This window comes from Aptenodytes patagonicus, chromosome 15, assembly GCF_965638725.1.
Source record: "Aptenodytes patagonicus chromosome 15, bAptPat1.pri.cur, whole genome shotgun sequence".
Lineage (NCBI taxonomy): Eukaryota > Metazoa > Chordata > Aves > Sphenisciformes > Spheniscidae > Aptenodytes > Aptenodytes patagonicus.
In genome coordinates this window covers 5,814,406-5,836,469 of record NC_134963.1, presented here as the reverse complement: position 1 = coordinate 5,836,469, position 22,064 = coordinate 5,814,406, and the positions used below count along the sequence as shown (strand labels likewise).

The following is a 22,064-nucleotide window of genomic DNA, read 5'->3' as shown; positions in this document are numbered from 1 at the left end:
TCTTTGTTGTGGTTTTTTTTTTTTTGCTATTTTTTTCCAAAAAGGTTAAGGAGGCGGCTTTGAAGATGGGTCGGATTTGGATTCCCCCCCCCCCCCCCCCCCAGCAAAATCTGCAACACTTTAATAGCGTTATGCCCAGACATCAGCTCTGTTAGCTTTTACATCTCAGAGCCACGGAGACACCAGCAGCAGTAACCTGGGAACGGAAAGACTTCCACATCGCTTGTGCATTGTCTCGGATTTTTTTTTCTTTAAAAAAAAAAAAAAAAAAAAAAAGCACAACAGAAAAGACACAAACATTGATGAACATTAAAAACCTGTACATTGTAAAAAAAAAAAACAAAACAAAACCCCAAAAAAACCCAAACCCCAAACAAACAACAAACACCGTCATTCTCTTGCTTTGAAATCAGAATCAACCTGGGGACGTTGCAGGGGGAAAAGAAAGATCCATCAGGAAGGTGACGGCGCCGGCCTCGCCGCCGGACCCGCGCGCCGGCTGCAAGGGCTGCTGCGAGGCTGCGGGGGCTGGCTGCCCACCCAGCCGCCGGAGAGGCAGAAAGTCTGTGCCGTGCTCTGGGTTCCTCTAGCGTATAGAATGCAAAGCATTTAATACATATTTTTGTGGTTTTTTTGCCATTTTTCCCCCCCCAGAGCGAGAAAGCAGAAGTGAATGAAAAAAAGGCTAATATTTTGTTCTTTAACCATGTAACTGCAGATATGAGCCAACATCATGGAATGAAAAAAATAATGTAAAGTAGAGCATTCGTGTGTATCACAAAAATACAATAAAAACTTTTTTTTTCCTTTTTTTTTCCTTTTTTTTTTTTTTTTTTAAGTTTCCTGTGAACTCCCTGCCACGCCGGCCTCCTGCCCGCTCTGCCCCTGCACCCGGCCAGCTCGGAGGGCTCCGGAGAATCAACATCTACAACCAGCAAACGGTTTCTGCTGAGTCAGCAAAGGTGTGTGTAACGGGGGGCCCTGCGAACCATGGCAAGATGTTGATTTTTTTTTTTTTTTTTTTTAAACGAAGTTCATACATTCTCCTGACTTACAGATAACTTTGATGGATCATTGTTACCTTCTTTTTTTTTTTTTAAACCCTTCCATACAATGGACAAACGCATCAAAGCCTGCATGTAAGAACAGAACCTCTTTTACAGCACGTAACACTGTGTTTTAAGTCCTTCCTTGCGTAAAATATTGACATAATTCACCAAAGGTATCAAAAATATACCCTGTAGACCAATACAATTTACAATTGCCTTTTCTCACCATTCAGAAAACAATGCACTTAAAGCAACCGAGCCCCTCTGTGGGCAGCGCGCGAGCCAGCCCAGGGACATCCCTGCCCACTCCGATTTAAGCCCAGGATCGCTTCCACCAAAGGGACCAGAATTTTTTTTTTTGTTTTGTTTTTTAAGAAATAGCTCTTCACTCCCTCCCCTGCCCGTTCATCCCAGCCACGTTTGAAGCGTGTTGAGACTGCTCCGCGGCCAATACGTCTTGTGACGTGGGTACGACGGGCTGCCAGCCCTCAGATCACCTGGGGGGAACCAGACCGGGGCGTTCCATCCTATTTCACCACTTAAAACTTTTTTTTTTTTCTTTTTTTTCCTTTAACCTGCTCAAGGTTTTGCATTTCTGCGGCACAGCCCCACGGCCGGGATGTGCGGGAGCATCCCACAGCCCCTCACTCGACTCCGCAGGAGCGCGCCGGCAGAGCGTCCGAGCGCGCGTGCGGTCCCGGGACGTGGGCGCTTCGGGCGCGCGGCTGCTCACAGTCCCTCTCGAGCACGGGGGTCACCGCCCAGCAAGGCTGCCAAGATCGAAGATGGGTTCCTTGGGTTTTGTCTCGTTAAGGCTTTTTTCTTTTTTTTTTTTTTCAGACCGAAGAGGATGCAGAAATTTCCAGATGTTGAGAAAGAAAAAAAAACAAACAAAAAATAAAAAAACCCCCAACCATCCCCCCAAATTGGCTGGTTGGGAGGGGAAGGAAAATAAAAAAGGAAAAGGAAAAAACCAAAATAGCTCTGCTCCTGCGTCTTCGCTCGCGAGAGCCGGCGGGGCCGGGGCGGTGGGCGCTCGCCCCAGGCGTCCCGCTCGCTCCCAGCACCCTGGGTTTGGTCGCCGTCTCCCTGCCCCTGGCTCGCTTCATTCACTGTCCGAAAGGGTTTCGTACTGGGAGCACAGCAGGGGCTTGGGCTCCTCGTCCCAGGCGTGGTGCTGGCTGCCGGGGGTCCCCTGCGGCAGGGGGGCGGCGGGGGCTGCCGTCACCACCCCACTGGGGAGCCGCATGGTGAGTGGGTTGTAGGGGAACGGCGTCGAACCTGCGTGGGGAGGAGGAAGCAGAGAATCAATGCGGGGGGGTGGCTGTCCCCCTGCAGCCCCCCCTGAGGGGGCGGCACGGCCACTTCAGAGACACGTCACCCCCGAGCCCTACCTGCGGACGACGGCCTGTCCTCCCAGACGCGGTTGGTGAGGGGTGTCCTCCGGTTGCAGTCCCCCTCCGAGTGCACCGAGGAGACGGAGGGTGGCCGCTCGCCCGAGGACAGACCCGGCGCCGGAGACTTGGCCTTGCGGCTGTTGGGTCTGGCAGCGATCTTTGGCTTCCCCCCTCCTCCTGCAAAGAGAAGTGTCCGCTCGTCACCCGGCTCATCGCGACAGGGTTTGGGGGGTCGGGGAGGGGGTGCAGGTTCCCAGCGCTTCCCCAGCACCGCGTGCTTTCTAAGAGCTTGCAAAAATGGCTCGGGGCAGGAGAAAAGCTCACCCCAGGGGCTGCTGGCACCACGGCGGGGAAGGGCGATGGGGCAAGCTCTCTGCAGCGGGGTGGGCGGGCGGCCGCAGTGGCTGGAGGAGGTTTCTGCCCCCCCTGCGCCACTCTCCGCTTTGTGGGTTAATGCTATGAACCGTGCCATGGAGCGGATCTGGGGCAGGAGTAGCCGTACGGCTTTGGCTGGGCTGTCTCTCTGTGGGGTCCGCTCCTGAGCAGGCTCGCGGCTCAGCCCACAAACATGGGTCAGGGGATGGGAGCTGCGTGTGCCGCTCTGCAGCTGGTTGGCAGGGACCCCCCGGGAGCTACGTGGGTGCTGGAGCCCCGAGCACATTCCCTGTTCCCGTGGTCTATGTGGCCAGGATGGCCTTTAATAAGTTTTTACAGCAAAATCCCTGGTGATGTTTAGCCAGTTTTTAAAAGGTTTAAAGCCAAAACGGCCTCTGCCGGGTAGGTTAGCTCAGCTCAACTCAGGGGGGAGGTCCCGAAGAGGGAGGGATGGACGGGCTCTGCATCCCACCCTGCCTGCCCGGGTAGCCTCCGCCGGCCGTGGGGAAGCATGGCTGGAAGAAGCTGCTGGTTTCATGCAGGAGCCAGAAAGCTTTTCTGCAACAAGCTGAAGAGTGCCTGGTCCGAGCTGACCCGGAGGAAGGCGCGTGTGTGCCCCCAGGACCCTGCCCCTCAGCTTCGGGGGCTCCGCGCCCAGATTGCCAAGGGTGACCCTTGGCACTGGCTGCCGTGCTCTGTGCAGGGCGCTTGCAAGAGGCAATCTGCCCTTTGCAGGCGTGCGGGGGACAAACGCTCTCCCCCATCCATCCCTGGTCCCCCTCCTCTCTTCCTTAACTGGGGATCTGCAGAACAACCCTCCCGGCTCTGCTCAAGCCTCCCCCGAAGCTGGGCAGACCATGCCGCGGTTCCCAGCCGGCTTTGCAAGCCCCACTGGGGCCCATGGGGCAGCTCACCCCAACCCCGCTCTCTGAAGTCGTTCCCCATCTATTACTTTCAGATCCCTTAAGCTCTCTCTCTTGCTCCAGGCACCCCCAAGTCCCATCCAACCCTCTGTCCCAGGCTGGAGCCTGCCCTGACACCCCCTGAGCCGAGAGCGGGGAGGCAAATGCCGCCCTGCCCCATGCCCCCCGGCACCAGCCCTTCTCAGCTCCTTCCCCTATGTAGGGAGCAGCGATCCCCCCCCCGGGGTTTACAGACAGTTTGGGGTGGCTATGTAAGTTCATGGCTTCGATCTTTTGGGTGTGGGTTTTCCCCCCCATAAACCTTTCCATTGTGTAAAAAAAAAAAAAACCAAAAACGGAAGAGGAGATATTAAAAACCAACAAACGGGGAAAGGAGCACAGTCAGTGGTTTAGAGAAAGCAACAGCACCTTCCGAGACTATTAAATTAACATCAAACAGACCAGGATTAATCAGCGGATTCACAAAGCTCGAAGCTGGGGGAAGGAGGGGAGAAAAGAAAACCAAAATGAACAAAAATGGGGGGGGGGGGGAGGGGGGGGGATAAATCCACCCACAAAAGGGGAAATATAAAGGTTGAGAATTAATAACACAGAGAGAGCGAAGGTGGAGAGGGCTGCAGACCTGGCAAGGAGCGCACGTCCTCGTTTCGTCCATCAGCAGGAGTTATGGGCATAGCAGCGGGCAGGCTTGCACTGGCATTCAGAGAGTTAAAAGCATTGGCACTGAGAGGTGAGCGCTCTTCCCACTGCTCGTCATATTTACCCATTAGGGCTTTCCTAATTATTGCCTCCAACCCCATGTTGGTACTGGAATTCTCTTGGACCGACTGGCTCCTACAACTGATTAGCCCTGGGAGATAACGGGAGGGGGAGGAGAGAGGGGACGGGAGATGGGGGGGAGCCAAATGAGAAGAAAGATGGGGGGGACGGGGAAAGGGGAGAAAGTAGACAAGGAAGAAGGGAAGAAACAAACAGTCAGCACATTCTCGCAAAGCAACAAACTTTGTCATCTTGTTCTTTAAAGCGCTGCGATGCACCCGTCCTCCTCCTCCCCGCTCCATCCCGCCCCAGGGCTTGGCAGGGGCTGGCGGTGGGATGGGATGGGACTTACTCTGGGATTTGGGTTTCTGGAGCGCTGCGGGCAGGCAGGGTTTCCTGGGGCCAAGCGCTTGGAGGATGGGGGGGAAGGGGTCTTCGCTGAGCCTTGGGGAACGACTGCAAGAGGGGGGGGCTGCGCCAGGCTCAGCATGGGGGCAGGAGTCACCTGGATGTGGGGTCCGTACGGATGCACACACAGATCAAAAGTCGGTGCGTCAGGAATTTGGAGGCCGGGGCAGTTTCCCATGGAGGAAGAGTCAGGGAAGGAAGAAGGGGCACCCCACAAAAACACTTGATTGACAAGAGGTGCCCGGATTTGGCCCTGGCATGAGAGGTGGCAAATGCAGGCAGCCCCCGGACGAGGGCACACAGCCTGCAGGGCTGCCTGCGTGCGGTCGGGCTACGCTGGGGAGAGGGGAGAGTCCTTTCGTCCCTCCTCGCGCTCTTTGCAAGCCCCCTGCCCATCGTCCCAGCCCGCTCCCTTCCTCCCGCTGGGCTGGGTGCCTGCTGTGGACCAGGGCCCTCTCCCGGGCTGACCCGCGGCTACGGGACAGGATGCAGAGGCGAAGTGGTGTGTCCGCGTGGTTGTGAGTCTCAAGCCATGCAGTTATAGTGCAGCACCGCACAGGGACCAGAGGGCACTAGGCTCAGCCACGCCACCGTCATTCCCAACGCGGCGGTTACAGGGAACAAGCAAGGGCAAAATACAGACACAAAAACAGCAGGCCGGCAAGGGAAGCCCCACCGGCAGCCCCCCCCCCCCCCCCCCCCCCAGCTCACCCCATCCCGGGGTGTTCGCGCTGGGATCGTTGCCCCTCTGCTTGGAAAGGGATGGATCCCGGGTTCACTTGTCTTCCTGTGAACGGGCAGGGTCTCTCCTGGTCCCCTCCAGCCAGACCCCGGCCCTCAGCTCCCTACGCTCTTGCCTTTACACCTCCCTCCAGCACAGCAGGAGCAGCTTTAACCAGGGAAGGCTCTCAGGAGTTTGGGCCTCACCCTCCCAAATTTTGTCTGCTGCGGACCCTTGGGTCCTGGCTGGCTGCACCCTCTTGTCCCGGCTCCTGACGTGAGCCGGCTCCTTCTCCCAAACATGTCCGCACCGGTGAGTGGTCTTACACCGCTGACGGCTGTCCCTGGCCCTCCTGCTGCATGAAGTCCTTGCCCACAGCACCTCCTTCCCTCGGTTGTGGGAAAGTTGCCGTTTCTCCTACTTAAAACTAACAACCTGAAGGCATTCCTACTGTAGGAGAGCATTAATACTTAATCAATTATCAATTAATACTCCTCAATGGGAATTCATTTCATTCATGTGAGTGCCCACCCGGACATTGCTGCAGCAGGTGGCAACAGCTCAACAGCCTTCACGCCGTCCTTCTCCCTTGGGCTGGTCCCTGTCCTGCGCTGGGGAAGCCCATGTCGGCCGCCCGACTCCCCGGGGCCACTTTCTGCCCCTCTTGGCCAAAATCCCTTCCTTAAGCTGCTCCCTCTCCTCTTTTCCCTGTTGGGCTGAAAGCTGCAGGCGCAGCAGAGCTGGGGAGGGTGCAGTGCCCTTGGGGAAGCTCCTGAACTGCCATTTCAGCTCCTGTGTGGTGGTCCTCAGGCTCAGCATGGCAAATGCAACTCCACGGGTGCCTGGGGGACCACCTTGAGCTCTTCCCAGCACCCTTTTTCCCTGAGAGCAGGGGGGCTCTTTGGGGGCTGGGATACAGTCCCAGGTGTTAGCCAGCGAACCCCCGGTTAGGCAGGCCGGCAGGTTAATGCTGGTTAGGGCCAGGGACTCGCTAAAGCCCACCATGGCTGTCTGCAGCAGTGCTCAGATACCACCACCAAAACTGCTCCTCCAGAACCGGGCGAACAGCCTGAAACCCTCCACCTGCCGGGAGCCGCGCTCTGCACAGCAGCAAAGGTCTAAGCGGTCCTGCCCACAAAGCCCTTCTACATGGCACCGGCTGCACCGCCGTGGCCAGACCCGGCCACCAGCTGAACGTTTCCTCCCAGCTCCTGAGAAACCAGTCAACCCATGCTTTAAGCGCCTGCAGGACTGAGCACACTGCCGGCACCCCTGTGCCCGAGCACCCCTCCACCTCCTGGATAATACCTCCTCGGTCCTCAGCCATTGCTGGTTTGCCCGACGCTCACCGTTCAAGGATACGGGGCGCTGCTCTCACCCCAGTTTGCTTTTGCGACCGGCTCCTGCAGCCTGCCCAGCCTGCGGTGGCACAGAGCCTGTTTCCCACCCCCACGTTCCCTTTCGCCGCTGCCCTCCTACCCATCCGTGGGTGACCACAAGGTCCCACCAAGAGCAGGGTGCTCTCTCCCGAGCGTGAGGTCTGCGAGGTATCCATCTGATACCTCTGTTGGTATCAGATGGCCAACCCTTGCTTGGCTTTTAACCCCTCTTCAAACTCTGCCAGGCTTTCCAAGGAATTACACTGCACTGTCTCCAACTCAACAGCAGGGAGTTACGGTGTGTCCTGAGGCTTCAGCCTCCCAGCAACTGTTATGCTCAGTCTTACGGCAAAAGGAAAAAAGGAGATGCTTAAATCTACCGAGTGTCCTGCTCTCCGTGGCTGTGAGGCCTGTAGGGCATGAGGTATGGTACAGGTATACGGGACAGTTACCTGCTCCGGTAATCGCCGGCATATTGAATATCTCTGTTCCAGGCTGCCCAACATCTGAAGAAAAACAAAGAAGCTCTTCAGTACGGAGAGCAGCGAGTGCAGGCTGGCAGTAGGAGGGACCTGCCGTGCCAGCCACAAGATCCTGGTGTCCCCGTCACAGCACCCAGGCTGACAGTAGCCCACCTCCCCCAGGCACCGGGGTAGGTCTGCGGGTGCTAACTGGGACCAGGAATAATTGCCTTTGGGAGAACCACAGTGGGCACGTCTCGCCAGCTGGGAAAGGGCAGAAAAGCAGAGCCCAGAGAGCCAGGGTGGTGTCTTCGTGCTCAGTGCTGACCTCCCTCCCTCCAGCCCTCCGCACTGCAAGCTCTGCGAAGTTAAACCCTCTCTCCTGCCTATGGGATTTCCAAAGGATCAAATCCCCATATATCCAGGGAGCAGGTCTGGGCAGTGGGGAGGGTGAGGAGTAGGAGAAGAAATGTTAAATCAATATTTTCCCTCTTAGCTGAGCTGTTTGACTTGGATATCACTTTCCTTAGAATAACAGAAATTCTCATCAAATAAGAGGTGTTTCCTATTTCTATATATTTTCCCTTGATAAGGAAAAGTGTGGAAGGTCACGGGGTTCAGCCACATGTCCCCAAAGGGGCATAACAATACTGTTGGCTCATGGTAACATCATCCAAGAGACGAGACAGCTCGGTCCCTCTTATCCGATGCAGCTGTTGTAAGGTGGATTCAAATTGAATTAGTATTGACTGTATAATGCTGGGCTAAATTAAATTATGATCCTATCTACTCTATTAGCAGTTAATGAATGAACGGGCTGAATTTCTAATATAAGCCAGCCTGGTTAGTTTTACAGAGCTATACCAATATTGATGTAGGGCTCAACATTGGGGGGAGATGCATCTCAAGGAGGAAGGATTCAGCTTGGCTGGCCGTTCATTAAAATATCAATTGCTCTTAAGTCTCCTCCATGCTCAGCTCATTATTTCCTTCCTGTTGAGGTTATCTGGTGCGGGTGGGATTGTCAGCCCCCGAGCAAGGAGACGCGGGGCTGGGAAGCCTCCCATCGCCTCCCCAGATGCACGCAGCCACTGCTGGCACCAGCACGGCTCATCCCAGGAAGCATTTGGACCTCGCACTTCCCAACAAACCATGGCACGATGCAGAGAGCGCTGGCTGGGAGCTCCCAGCCCTTAACACAGCAGCACCCATTCCCAAATCTCCTTTGCTTCGTGTCTCAAGGCTTTTTTCCCCCCCGGTGTGCCACATTCATCTCCCCACATGTCCTTACTGTACTCAGTTTCATTTTTGTTAGTCGTGCTGAGCTTCTTGATGATCTCCTGTTTCTTGGACTTCACCATGGCAGAGTTGCTCTCAGTCAGCTTGCTGAAGAAAGCTGGAGGCTGAGTGTTGTTTCCTGGGGACTTGGACCCCATCCTGCGAAGCAGAAGACCATTGGAAACCTCTGCAACGTCCAGTTCACAAAGTCCTCCCTAGAGAGGCTCTTCCCTTAGCGTAAGTCCTCAAAATCAGCCTGGGGGCTCCCGAGATATTCGGGATCTCCAAACTTTCTCCCTATCCCTACGATAAAGGTACCACACAGTGTTGAAAAGCCCCTACAAAGAGACAGCAACCTGGGGTGTGACGTTGCTTTTGGCTGCAAGAAAAGCAGCCTGGGCCAGGGCGAGTGCGGGGATGGGGGGAACATCCCCACGCTGTCTCCACCGTCCCTGCCCTCGGCGTTACCTCTGGTCTATCTGCTCGCCCTCGCGGTAGAGGATTGGGTACGTGGCGCTCTTGGCGTGCTCCGATTCTCCCACGCCGTCTGGTGGAGAGACCGGCTCGATACAGTTGTCCGACCCGCTCCCGGCTGAGGCTTTGCTCTGCTCTGGGGACCTGCGGAGAGCGATGGGGAGATGCAATCGGTCTATTGCAACATCCTCTGTCTCTGCACAGCAGCTTGGGGTCGGGGGGAGAAGGACTAAAATAGCTTTCCTACAGCAGGGAAAAAAACCGCCAAACCTTCCACACCCCTGTGGGCTTACGGCGCCTTTTAATGCAAGCTGGAGGAAGAGCACAGCTTGGGCATTTTCCTGCACCGCAGGCGTGCGGAGCAGAACTGAGCCGAGACGTGGCCCAGATTTCCAGGCAGCGGGCCAGCCGGCAGCCACCCCAAATACAGCTGCCCACGGCAGGACCAGTCCTAAAACTTGCTGGCTCAGCCCAAGTGTCCCTCGCTGGCAGGGACACAATCCCTGCGGAGGGCTGGGACATTAACCCTTTGGGGACACGGCTTTTGATTCTCCATCATATTTGCAGACACAGGGGAGGGCAGCACCTGCCACCTCCCGTCCACTTTGTCCGGGGCCGTGTGGCGGCTCACTGGCTGTGGGCGATGAGTCCGGTGCTGGGGCAGCCCGGAGAGGACCGATGCAGCCCCCGATGCCTGCCTGTGGCCGATGCCTGCCCGTGGCCAGTGCCTGGGAGACAGCCAGGCTCAAGTCCACGAGGAATTCCTCACAGCGAGTTCTGGGAATTTACGTCTTTGTTCTTTCTGTGGTTTCTTTTTTTTCCCCACTTTTTTTCATCACTGGGTGGCCAAGGCTGGGCTCTCTCCCCTAACGTTACAAAGCCAATTCTAGGACCAGGCAGAGCTGGGAGTAATAATCACATTTACTGACAAGGAACCACCGGTTTGGAGACACCACTCTTTCCTGGATGCGTCTGTCTCTCTGTCAGTGTTTGGGTGGGAGGACAGACCCCATTCTCACACTTCCATTTTTTAATTCTGTACAACAGCAATCAGACCTGCCTTGTGCTGGTATCGGCACAAGGATTTGAAAGTGACTTTAAAAGAAATAGAGGTGCCCAAAACGGATAGTTGCAATTGACACAGCACATGTGTCTAACAAGCTTCTGATTCACTGACAGCGATGAAGATAAAATTAACTTTGAACCAATGGAAAACACGTTGCTTTGGGTTTTTTGGAACCATCTGTAGTCTGAAAGGTCACTGCACCGTGATCTGCCAGGGACCGAGGACAGTGACAGGACAAGAGGCAACGGGCACAAACCAGAACACATGAAATTCCATCCCCACACAAGAAAACACTTTTCTACTGTGAGGGTGCTTGTACAGGTTGCCCAGAGAGGTGCTGAAGTCTCCATCAGTGGAGATATTGAAAACCCAACTGGCCATGGCCCTGGACAACCTGCTCCAGCTGACCTGCTTAAGCAGGGTGTTGGGCTGGATGATCTGGAGAAGTCCCTTTCCACCTAAACAATTCTGTGACACTGGCCAGATCAGGAAGGGGATCATGCACGGACTCTAAGAGGGTCTGGAGCGCATCTCTAGAACAACAGGAATGGCAAGAGAGGCACCACCACAGGGGAAAAATGCCCAGATGAGAAGGCAATTTTACACTCTGGGCCGCATAAGCAAGCAATCCATCTGCGCCCTGAGCATAAATTCAGCAACGCCAAATGCCAGCCTGCCCTATGGTACACCGCCTTACCGGAGTACCAGGTAGCCAAGGGCACCCGCCTGGCTCCTCACCCTGGGTAGCCCTCGTCTGTCTGAGCTCAAGACTGGCACAGTGGGTGGGCAGAAACCCATCTGCGCCAGCTTTGGTTGGACTCTCTGACCTCACCTTTTGCCACCTTCGTTCTGCGGGGAGATCCTGGAGGCTGCTGCGTGCTCCTGCTGCTGCAGATACGCCTCGCTGGGGGTGCGGCGCAGGTCCAGCACGGGGCACGAGGCTCCGGGGAAGGAGTACACCGGGGTCTGGATGTGGGAGTTGAGCTGCTGTGGGTGATGGCGTGTGTAGTCCTGTGTGATGACCTCCTAGAAAAAGAAACCCCCAAGTCAGAAATAGAGTTGGTTTCTACCTCTTGCTTTGCTGGGCTCAACTAAGACAGGGCAAGCAGGAGGGAATTAGACTGGTTTGTCCCTGTGGGGATGTAACATCTGCCTCCTGCCTGCAGGAGCCCTCGTGATGGCCTTGCTGGGGACACAAACACCTGGGCTGAACATGCCTGATGCACCCTGCTCTCTCCAGCCCCCAGCCAGGGGTGCTGAGGTCTCTAGCAACACTCCCAGCCCTTCCCCGTCAGACATGTTTCATATCAGCTCTTCCCTCCTCTCCAGAGCCCCAGCGGGAAGGTGAAAACGAGCTTAATTACGCTGATGTGCTGGGCCAGTGTGACCACCCGCTGGTTCATGCCCTTGATGCTCTGGCTGGACTGCAGGGACTGGCACTGGGGCTGGGGGCCATCGGGCTGCCGGAGGTGCTGCAGGTGGGCTGCTTCGGGAGCCGAGGCCTTGAGCGAGCCTGGGGGAGGCACAAAGAAGAGAGCAGGCGTGAGATGACGTCTGTGTCCCCTTTCTCAAACGCCATCCCAGCACAGCACTGGGGCACGGTGAGCAAGAGCTGGGTGATGAAGCCCCTCCATGCCAGCTCGGGCTCTCCTGCGCCGGCAGGCACTGCCAGCCCCTGCCCTCACCTTGCTGTTTCTGCCTCAGGTCATGCTCCCCGTGCCCCTTCTCCGCATCCTGCAGCAACTTGGCCCCTTTCTCATGGGACAGGCTGGGCGAGCTCACGGGACTCACTGCTTCCATCCGCTCAGGGCTGTAGCCTCCGTGAAAGCCTGGGGAAACGGGAGAAGAGAGTTAAAACCAGGAGCTCACTTGGCTTTTCCCTAGTGCTGTGGCAACCATCGCTTGTGGGTAGAGTCACACGTTCAGCAAAGGGGGGGGGGGGAAGAGATGAGGGAAGACCTGGCAGGCCATATTGCAGGGACCCCTGGAGCCACCTCTGATGTCCAGCTGTGGCGATGGCTGCAGTAAAAGAGGTGATGTCTCATTCCTGCAGAGCTGGACACTCAGCAGCTCGCGGTGACAGCACGAGAGTCAGGAACCAAATTCAAACCCTGCAGGTTCACAACTTGTTGCCCCCTTTCCACCACCTACTGAAACAGAAAAATAAAACCCCCACTATGCCAGGAGGGAAAGGAACGCTCTGCAGGAGTGGAGGTGGCTGCACGGGAGGTCTCAAGTGCTTTACAAAGAAAAGCCCCAAGCCCAGCATGGCCAAGAGCAGGGACTTGAAAATTGGGTATGAGGCCCTGCAGACTCCAGATCCTGCTCCAGAGACAGCAGACTTGCACACCGCAGCGGCAAAAAGGCTTCTTGACCATTCTCTGCCTTTTAAGCCCCTTGCATGGGCTCAAGCTGCATCAAAGCAAGCGGAGCTGGAATGAGGGACCACCATTATCCTTCAACAGAGAGGGGAAACTGAGGCACGGACGGGTTATGCTTCCACAGACCGGGGCGGAGGACAGAGGAGTCCTGGAGGAGGCACACGCTGCCTCTCGCCAGCTAAGCACGTTTGGCAACGCTCATGACTTTTGCCTCCACAGACCTTTACCCTCCTAATGCTCAATTCCTAGAAGCCGCCCACTGCAGGCAAATCTGGCAGGCGACCCACAGCACTGCCGGAGGGTCCCTGGTGCCCAGGCACGGACACACTGACCTTGCACGTACCCGGGGCATGCGTAGGGGAGGACCCCCATGGAGAACCTCCCTGCGCCGGGGACGGGGATGCAGCATCCCCCATCACCCCATGCATGCCAGCACCAAAGGGACCATGCTTCAGATCCACCCAAGATGAAGTGTCCTGCTCTGGAAAGATCCCTAACAAACAGTTAAGTCCTGGGGAACACCAGCTCCTTTCTGTAAGCTCACGGCCATAGAAAAGCTGTCCCTCTCTGCAGCATGACAACACTCAGCTGGAGAAAACACTGGTGCCAGGGAAAAAGGTGGAGGAAAAGCTCAGCCAGGCAGCAGACCGCGGCCAGAGGCACATCCTTGGCCCTGGAGCATGCTGCTAGACGGGGCCGGGACCAGACATGACCAAGTGGTGGGATGGGTGGGTCGGGATGTGCCGGCAAGAGCAGCTCTCCTCCCCTGGCCACGCTGTCGTGTCCTTTCCACCCTTGGGTTACAGGAAGGGGGGCTGGGTAGCAACCCCCAGCGCTGATGTCCAAGGCAGATGCTTCAACTTGAAGAAGGGATCCCATCAAATCCCCGTGGGCTGCCTGCTGCTTCTGTATGCTGGTGGGAGCCTGGATGAATGCTCTGGGTGAAGACTGGTCCCATCAAGAATGACCTAGACTTTGAATCCAGTCCCCTCCCTGCACTTCCTTCTGGAGAAACTTATCCAAGCGCTTTTGTGTCCTACACAAGATTGCTGTTAGGTGATTCCTGTGGTCTGCTCTGGAAATGGCTGCCAAGCATGGCTGGGCTGAGCGATCCCTGGACAGCCCTGCCCGCGTTGCCCTCTTGTGCAGCATCCAGCACCAGGACCCTGAGCGAGGTCACCCCAAGTGAGGGGACCCCATCTGAGCTGCATCACGCGGCAGCCCGCAAAGCCCTCTGAGATCCTGCACGCTCAATGGCACAACCGTGAGCGGGGAGGCATGTGTCTGACAGCCAGCAGTCCTGTCCCGCTCACACTCCTGGTTCTTCGCTTCACTCGTTTGATTTATTACCCACAACTGTTCCTTACAGACTGCCTGGGAATTTCTAATGATGGGGAAATCAGAATTAGCAAATTGCTATTGTCTGTAAAGAGCAATACCAGGAACTGAACAATGTTTGCAAAACAGGACTTGGCAACGGGAAAAAATAAAAGAGGGTGGGAGAAGGGAAGATCCCTAAAACACACACAAATAAAAACGTCTGGAGTAACACAACAACCGGGAGGCAGAGGGACAAGCACACTGGGGGAGCTGATGAAGCCAATAGCCAAAACGTGCAGTTAAAAATAAGGAATAATGAAATAAAATGGGTTTCAGGCCACAGCTCTCTCGCCTCTCCCCTCCAATTTCTTACCATCGCTAGTGGAGTTGTTACTTAGCGAGCCTCTTTCTCGCTGCCCCTTATTGCAAGACATTTGGCGCATGATAATCACATCTATGAAATTGGCCGCTGTCGTGGTGGTCTTACCGAGTGCTCGGAGCTCCTGTTCCTGCATTGAAAAGGGTTTACTTTGACTCTTTTCTCTACTGTGCTGCTCGGAGCCTGAGGCTGCGTGCTGCTGGTCCAGAGGGTGATGGTGCTGCTGGCTTTTCCCCTGTCCTCTGCTATAGTGATGAGAAGAACCAGGTCCGGAGGCGGGTAAAGGTCTCGACTCCATGGCTTTAATGGGTGAAGGTGACTGTTCGAGGTTGGCCCCACTGGGCAGCTTTGAGGTGAAGACGTTGTTGTCAGTCTGGGGTCGTTCTGCCTTGGCTTCCCGTGCCCTCGAGGCCTCTTTCTGCAGGACGGCCGGGTCCATCAGGGCTGCGTAGCCATCTGCCGCGCTGATGGAGGAGCGCAGGGTGGAGGCCGAGGGGAAGGCAGCGGAGCGGATTGGCGACGTGGTAGTGGTGGAGGAGGATCTGGAAGGCAAACGAAGACAAGGCGAAGATGAGAGAAGCACGTGGAGAAAGGGGAGTGCTGTTACCAGAGCCCTGGTGTTCAGCCCTGCTTGGCCAAGGTCTCCTGAGCATAGGGTTGGCTCGTGCTGGAGCAGGTGAGGAGGGCTCAGATGGAGCCTCCACCATAATTGGCCACAGGGTATTGGCTGTGGCCTGGATGCATCGACTGGGGAGAACAAAACCCATGGGACAGGTCCCAGAGACCTCCATAACTCCACCACCAGGCAACCTTCAGCAAGAGGAGCGATACCCTCTTGCCTATGTGATTTGAGCACAGACAGCCCTGGGATACTCCTGCTTTCTCTCCTGGTAGCAGTAAAAACCATGAGGAAAAGCAAAGGAACTGGGCACCAAAATCCACCTCTCCCCATCACAACTTCCCTGTAAGCCCCAATCCTGCTCCTGCTGAGGCTGAAGGCCAAAGCAACCCTTGCTCCATCTCAGAGGTGCCCCACGCGATGCCCATTAATGAACCACCACGGCTGCCCCGGTGCAGGGGTCCAGGCAAGTGGTAGGAACCGTGGCAGGGAGACATACCGCAGGACGGAAGGGGTGGGGGTCTCCGAGGAGATGATCTTCATGCTCGTGTTGTGAAGCACGCTGGGGCGCTGCTGGATGGTCTCGTGGGTGCGGGGTGAGACGGGAGAGTGCTGGTGGCTGTGAGAGTGCGAGGACGAACGGCTGCTGGACTGCTCTGTACCTGGGGGAAAATACAAAGAAGCGCTTCTTTAGCTCTACATTGTATAGTCCCATCCCTACCTCCACCCAGCAAGGGCCCCAAGATGTGGTGCCAGGCTCCTCCCCAGCCTACCTGGTCTCCAGATGGGTGCATGCTCCACCGTGGTGGATGCTAGGATGGATTTTTCACGCTCCCTCTCCCGTTCCCGCTCCCGTTCCCGCTCGGACACCGACGATCCTGACTGTTTGGTCATGTGCGTGGGGCCTCCTGAAACGCAACCGAAAGGCAGTGAAAAGGCTGCAGACAGAGCGATTCCCCCCGGGGAACACCGCCTGCTCTTCACATTGCTGTGTCTGCAGAGCAGATAAGGAACGGCTCCATCCAAGGTCACCTGGAGCAGGACAGACAGGGGCAACCGGTGTGACAAAACCCAGGCAAATCACGCAATAACTGTCCTGGCACCGTCTCCGGAGTACGACCTTCCACAAAGCTGTTTGCCAGCTGCCACTTTGGGGAAGGAGGGGAAAAAGCAAGGAAGCCCCCAACAAGCAGGATCAGAGGAGCTGGTTTGAGGGAGCCGGTGGGCTGGTCCCTGAGTGAGAATGAATTTGGGCTCCCCCCCAATCTGCCCCAGCATGCTGAGCTCACGGCCCTGAATTGGTTAAGGGCCTCCTGCCCCAACTGCTTTCCCATGGGAAAAGCAACCTGCAGCGTTACCTGGGGAGAGTGGGGAGCTGCTGTGCCGGCTGCTGAAGGTCTGGGGGGGCCCGGGGATGTAGGTGATGCGGTCCATGGTGGTGGCGGAGGTGCCGGGGGTGGGGGGCACGAGGACGGGCAGGTGTGGCACTTGGGACAGGTCGATGATGCCTGGAGAAATGAGAATACTGTCAGGATGACACCGAGCTGCTGCAGCTTGGCTGTGCTGGAGCGGGGAGCGATGCTGGGGAGGGTCGACCCGTCCTGGTGCTCTGGCACAGCACAAGAGGTGCCAGCACGTGCGTGGCCCCCGGGCACTGGCTGTCAGGGGAGGGGACCCTTCTGCAGGCAAATACAGCGTGTCCCACTGCTGGAAATAACGGGGAGGAAAAATGCTGAGATCTATCCCTGCTGAGTGAGGGGGCTGCAGGCAGCATCAGCCAGAGACCAGCGCTGCTCTGCCTGTGGAGGGGCAGGAGCACCGCACCCCGCGCACTCCCCAGCATGCTCCGCTTTTTGCAGAAAGCCAGATATCCTTCTGGGAGTGTATTTTAATCTCCAAAGACCAGCACGGCCAGGCTGGGAAGCGCTCCCATGACTCAAAACCAGAGCTGCACATAAGGAGCCTCAAGTAACTAAAGATGGCAAAGAGAGCATCAACCTCCCCCCGCTGACCAGCCAAGTTCCTACACTGCTGGGTGACACCGTGCTGCTGGCTTGGCCCTTGGCCCCAGCGCTGGAGCTGGCGGTGCTGGCCTGACCCAGCCTCCTCCTCCCAAAATACCCCCAAACCCCCAGACGGTGCCGTGCTGGGAGGACCTGCTGCATAGTTGAGGGCGAGGGAGGGCTCCCGGGGCGACAAGCCGCGCAGCATGTCTGCCCGCTGTGCCATGGCTGTGGCTGCGGCGTTGTGGTGCATCTGCTGGGACGTGATGTAGTCATTGATGATGGTCTGTCGGTTCTCCATGGCGGCTGTATCCGGGTAGCCCCGGATGAGGTATGGGGGGTAGAGGTGGGGGTACGTGGGGCTCGGAGCCAGATGCCTTGGCAGGTAGTAAGCAGCAGCTGGGAGAGAAAAGGATGCAGACATGAAGTGGTTTTCCCCAGAGACCTCAGGCTTTTAGAGCATAACAAGGAGAGAAAAAAAAAAAAATCTCAAACAGACCATGTCCCTGCCAAAGGTACCTGCTTCCAGTTGGATTCCCCTTGGGATGGCAGCGGGGTCGAAAGCCAGAGGGATGTGTCCTCGGTACAGGTCGACCCCGCTCACACCACGGAGCAGGTGCTCGTACGGGGAGATGGGGTGGTGGTGGTCGGCCACGGGGGCATGCGGAGACTTGGAGTTGGTGAGCTCTCTCGATGTGGGGGTGATCTTTCTGTCCTGGGACACCGGCTTCCCGGCAGTGATGCTCCCTGCAGCGAGCAGAAGGAAATGAGTCAGAGACTGAGTGCTGCAGCCAAGCTGCGTCCCCGAGGAGCGCCAGTGGCCAAGCTGTCCCCCATGGATGCCCGCAGCTCCCCCTGAACTTGAGAGACTTTTCCCTCCTCCCTGCATCACCATGCCCCATTACGCCACCAAGGCTGAGGCAGACCAAGACCTGGTCATACCCAGGAGAAGCCCATCCCAAACCATCCCTCCACCCAGCGCATTCACCGCAGCCATGCCGGGCAGTCTGTGAGTTCATCTTGGCCCGCACAAGCAGCTGGCAGTGGAGCCTTGCTGCTGTGCTCCTCGGCACAAGAAGGTCACCGCTGCTGGGCAGAGCCGGGGACCCTGAAACTCCTGGCAATGGTGATGAAACACAGTTCAGAGGATTCGAGCACCCACCACCCTCTGGAGCTGTAAGCTCTTTGCCAACAGATGGAGGGGAGGTTGGATCACGTCAGGGACTTCTCTTGGCTCTCCCAACCTGAGCTGGGCATTGGTGGTGATTCTCACCCCACCTGGGATGAGCATCACCAGCTCCCGTTCCATAAGACAGAGCCACCCCCAAGGAGCGTGACCAAACGCCTTGCACCAGACTGCACACCAAATGCTGCCTGGCCCTGGCTCGGGGAGCAAGGAGCAACGCCCTCGGGTGCACACAGATGGACCCAGCCCTGTCATTGCCAACTTTGAAACAACCTTGGCTGCAACACGGGCCAGGCGAACTGCTGTTCCCGCTCCTTTCATGAAGCTCGGCGTCTCGGCAAGGCCACTAATAAATCAAACCTACTGTCAGGGCAGAAGGAAAGCTCAGGAGACTAGGGAAAGCTGCCTTCCAACTCCAACCCGTGCCTTGCGGATGACTCCTGCAGATCCTCTGCACCCCAAAACCCTGTGAGCTCCAGACATGCAGAAATCCACTTTCTCACTGGCATTTTGCAGGAACATTGATTTTTCCCTTGGGATCCCTCCCCACCACCCGGACACTGCCTCCCCTGCCTTGTGCTCACTGTATGTGCCAATCTCAAAGAGCTGCCAACATTGAAGGCTTCCCCCAAAATGACTGACCTAACCGGGAAGACAGCAGAGGCTGCACCAACCACGGAGACCTGGAGCTGGCCCAGCCGGCAGCAAGCGATGGGGGAGAATTTTTGGAGGAGCTCTGCACCGCACAGCCCCATCTCCCGTTCCTTGCCAGGGAGGCGTGTCCTAGCCTCAGTTTTGGCAGACTGCGGTGTCTTGTGCTGCATGCCCTCAAATCATGAGACTTTTGGGTTAGGATAAGGATTTGCAGGCGGGAGATGCAAACAGCCCCAAAGCAGTTACACGTAGCTAGCAGGCTTGGCGGGACAAGGTGTCTTAGGGACTGGCTTCAGCACTGATCCTGACCACAAACGTGGCACGAAGCAAGAGGGTTTTTTGTGCTCTGGATCTGAAGCGGGTCTCACCAGATCACTGAGCACAGCCCAGACACGCGCCTGGCTCCCCCGGAGCCCCAGGTCTGGCTTTGGGGGCAGGAGACAACCAATGCCAGGGGGCATGGGCAGACCCTGCCTGGTGCAGGCAAGACGGGCCGGAGGGATGGCAGATCCCAAAGGCCAGCCACGCTGCCCGGATCCACCGGCTCAGAAGGGATTAGATCTTCCTGGAGGCGAGGTACTCGGGTGCCCAGGTGATGGATGAGGCATAAACACACAAGGTAGGCAAACACACACCAGATCACTAAAAAGCGTGAAGATCCCCCCAGCCGGTGCACCAAGCACTGCTTTCCTGCCTGCCTGTAGAAACAGGGGTGCCTGGGCCAACACCAGGACAGGGAAGACGCTTTCTAAACACCATCAGCTTCACCAGCCACGGTCCAAACTCCCTCTGGTCACCCTGGCGCAGACATGGGGTGCCCTCGCCGCAACCATGTGAGCACCCACCGGGAGGGAGCTGAGCCTTAGCCGTCCCTGACAGCTGCCCCAGTGCTGTGAGTCAGCCGCGGCTGCGGGCAACAGTGGGCGTGGGGTGCTGGGGAGAATGGGTTCCACGGGCACCTCCCAGGAACAGCTCAGGCAGGTGGGGTCAGCAGCCACCTCCTGTGCACCTTGCCCCCTCAGCTTGCTAGAAATCATAGCATCAAATAAAAGGTTCGCCAAGTACCTTCGTGCTGCCGCGGCGTGGACTCCCGCGTGGAGACCGGAGACCCTCTGTGCAAGTGGCTGCCAAACGCCGTGCTGTGCCCTGCCTGGTGGTCCTCGTAGGCGAGGGCACTTTGGTGGGGCTTGCCCGGCTCGGGTACAATCACAGGAGCCCCTCTGGCAATGGAGCCACCCGAGTTTGTCACTGGGCTTGGCCTGTTTTTCAGGCTCTCTTCGTAAGCTCTCTCCAGATTCCTCGGGTCTTGGATGACGTCCAGTGAGTGCACAGAGTGAAAAGTCCTGCCGGGACTGCCGATGATGGACCGCACGTCATGTTTTTTGGTACTTGAGGAGGAAGAACTGCTGTCGTACTTCAGTGGGGTACCCTGGGGACAGAAGGCAGAGAGGACATCAAAGGGGCGTAGAGCAGAAGGGGATGCAGCAACCGCATCCCACCAAATTTCAACGGGACTTGTGCTTCCTTGTTCAGTGGGTCAGTACACCAGTTTACTTGGTCAAACAGCAACAGCCATCGGCAAAGCAGAGATAACAGCTCCGCACGGCACAGGGCAGGGTGGAGTGCCCATCTTGCATGTCTTGTTGTGCTCCAACAAGATGATGATGAGTCACTGCCGAAGGCTGGCTGTGCCCATCACGCCTCTCTCCTACACACACTGTGAAATGAGGTAGGACTACGAGGTGCCATGGGAACCCTCCAAATATTTGGAGCCCAACAGGAGACAGCATGCCACGTTTCACCCTAACTACTGGCCTTGCTGGGTTGACACTTGCCCATAAAGGGAGGAGACCAAGGTTATGCGCACCCAGAGTCACAACTGCCGAGGGCACCGAGTTGACTCTGGCCTTGAACAAGAGCCAAATGTGTCCCCTTCTGCGTGTGTGTGTGGATGGAGATCGCTTTCTTAACAGGTCAGGGGCTGCTGAGCTCCTTTCCCCATGTTCTGCATTTATCTGCTGGGAAGGATCATAGAATCACAGAATGGTTTGGGTTAGAAGGAACCTTTGAAGATCAGATGATGGAGAAGGGCAACCTGTACCCAAGCAGAGCCTCAATTCTGACCAGTGATGTGTTTGCAACCCGAAGCCCTCTCTGCTCTCCTTTTACCTTGGGAATGGTCCCCAGGCTCTGTGCAAGGACAGCAGCCTGAGTAGGACCGACCTCATCCGCTCTTCGCCCCATACTCACCTGTGTGATGGAGCCTTCCTTCAGAGGTCTCGTCAGAGAGATGTCTGGTGTCCGCCTTAGCTCCTCCCGGGGAATCTCATGGATTGATCTTCCCGCTTCTTTCACCGTGGCTACGAGGCCTTCATGGGCTGGTTTCATTTTCAGAGGAGTAAGGCTCTCATGAGACCTGACCTTGTAGGCATCAGATAAGTCCCTTGGTGGAGTGTTTTCCCTCTTGAGCTGTTTGGCTTCTCTTCTGAGGTAGTCCTCATGGGCCTCCACATAGGACCGAGGTATTCCTGCAACCCCCAAGCAGATGATGGATGCAGAGGGTGATTCCCCAGCCAGATACTGGACTCCCAGTCCCCGTGCGGATGCTCAGTTCAAGGGGGTCTCTAGTTAATGCACGTAACTCAGGGACTGGTACCCAACTGAGCACACAGAGCAGCTACTTTACTAATGCAGCTGGACCACCTCACATCTACCACCACTTTCTGGACTCATTTCGCACTAGTTTCAATCTGCCTTCACGTGAGTCACTGAGAATTTTACCCCTGACTTTGGTGAGAGCTTAGGTTGCTAGAAGCTGAGCAAGACTGAAAATCTCTCTGAGCACATAGCCAAGGCTGCAGAGATCTGCAGCTGGACCTTGATGTGTCCATTCTTGTTTCCTCCTGCCCTAGCCTGACAACAAGAACAAGGGGCCATGCATGTGATACTTCCCTACATTACCTCTGGCTGTGGCCATCTTCTGCCTGCAGGCTTTACCTTGTGTAATTGAGCCTCGCATGTGATGCTGCTCCTTTAGGTTATGGGGACTGTGTCGGTCTGGAGGGATCGCTCGACCCATGAGACCTAGAACAGATCCAAAGGGGAAAGAATACACGACAGTGTTACCAGGGACTCCTGGGACAACAAGGAAAAATATCAACAATTTCTAAATTACTTGATTTCTCTTTTTTTAAAATGTATTTCCTTTTTTTGTAGTCCTGAAACTGGTCTA

General features: G+C 56.4%; 1 protein-coding gene across 11 annotated transcripts in view; it reads right to left on the bottom strand.

The window, feature by feature from the left end:
- Positions 1 to 262: 262 nt before the first annotated feature.
- NCOR2 (nuclear receptor corepressor 2) overlaps positions 263 to 22,064 on the bottom strand; it is a 258,314-nt gene continuing 236,512 nt past the window's right edge. For 7 of the 11 annotated variants that reach the window (XM_076352524.1, XM_076352526.1, XM_076352525.1 and 4 more), the window contains 18 exons: positions 21,830 to 21,916; positions 21,083 to 21,360; positions 19,898 to 20,261; positions 17,512 to 17,739; positions 17,146 to 17,391; positions 16,348 to 16,497; positions 15,763 to 15,897; positions 15,489 to 15,651; positions 14,479 to 14,912; positions 11,976 to 12,119; positions 11,655 to 11,803; positions 11,123 to 11,316; positions 9,219 to 9,368; positions 8,764 to 8,909; positions 7,464 to 7,517; positions 4,367 to 4,594; positions 2,444 to 2,623; positions 263 to 2,330 (listed from right to left, as the gene is read on the bottom strand). In XM_076352524.1, the coding sequence (XP_076208639.1) occupies positions 2,155 to 2,330; positions 2,444 to 2,623; positions 4,367 to 4,594; positions 7,464 to 7,517; positions 8,764 to 8,909; positions 9,219 to 9,368; positions 11,123 to 11,316; positions 11,655 to 11,803; positions 11,976 to 12,119; positions 14,479 to 14,912; positions 15,489 to 15,651; positions 15,763 to 15,897; positions 16,348 to 16,497; positions 17,146 to 17,391; positions 17,512 to 17,739; positions 19,898 to 20,261; positions 21,083 to 21,360; positions 21,830 to 21,916 (3,506 nt within the window). In that variant the 3' untranslated portion in view covers positions 263 to 2,154. The remainder of the gene's footprint in view (positions 2,331 to 2,443; positions 2,624 to 4,366; positions 4,595 to 7,463; positions 7,518 to 8,763; positions 8,910 to 9,218; positions 9,369 to 11,122; positions 11,317 to 11,654; positions 11,804 to 11,975; positions 12,120 to 14,478; positions 14,913 to 15,488; positions 15,652 to 15,762; positions 15,898 to 16,347; positions 16,498 to 17,145; positions 17,392 to 17,511; positions 17,740 to 19,897; positions 20,262 to 21,082; positions 21,361 to 21,829; positions 21,917 to 22,064) is intronic. The other 4 variants (XM_076352529.1, XM_076352535.1, XM_076352533.1 and 1 more) reach the window with 2 other exon arrangements.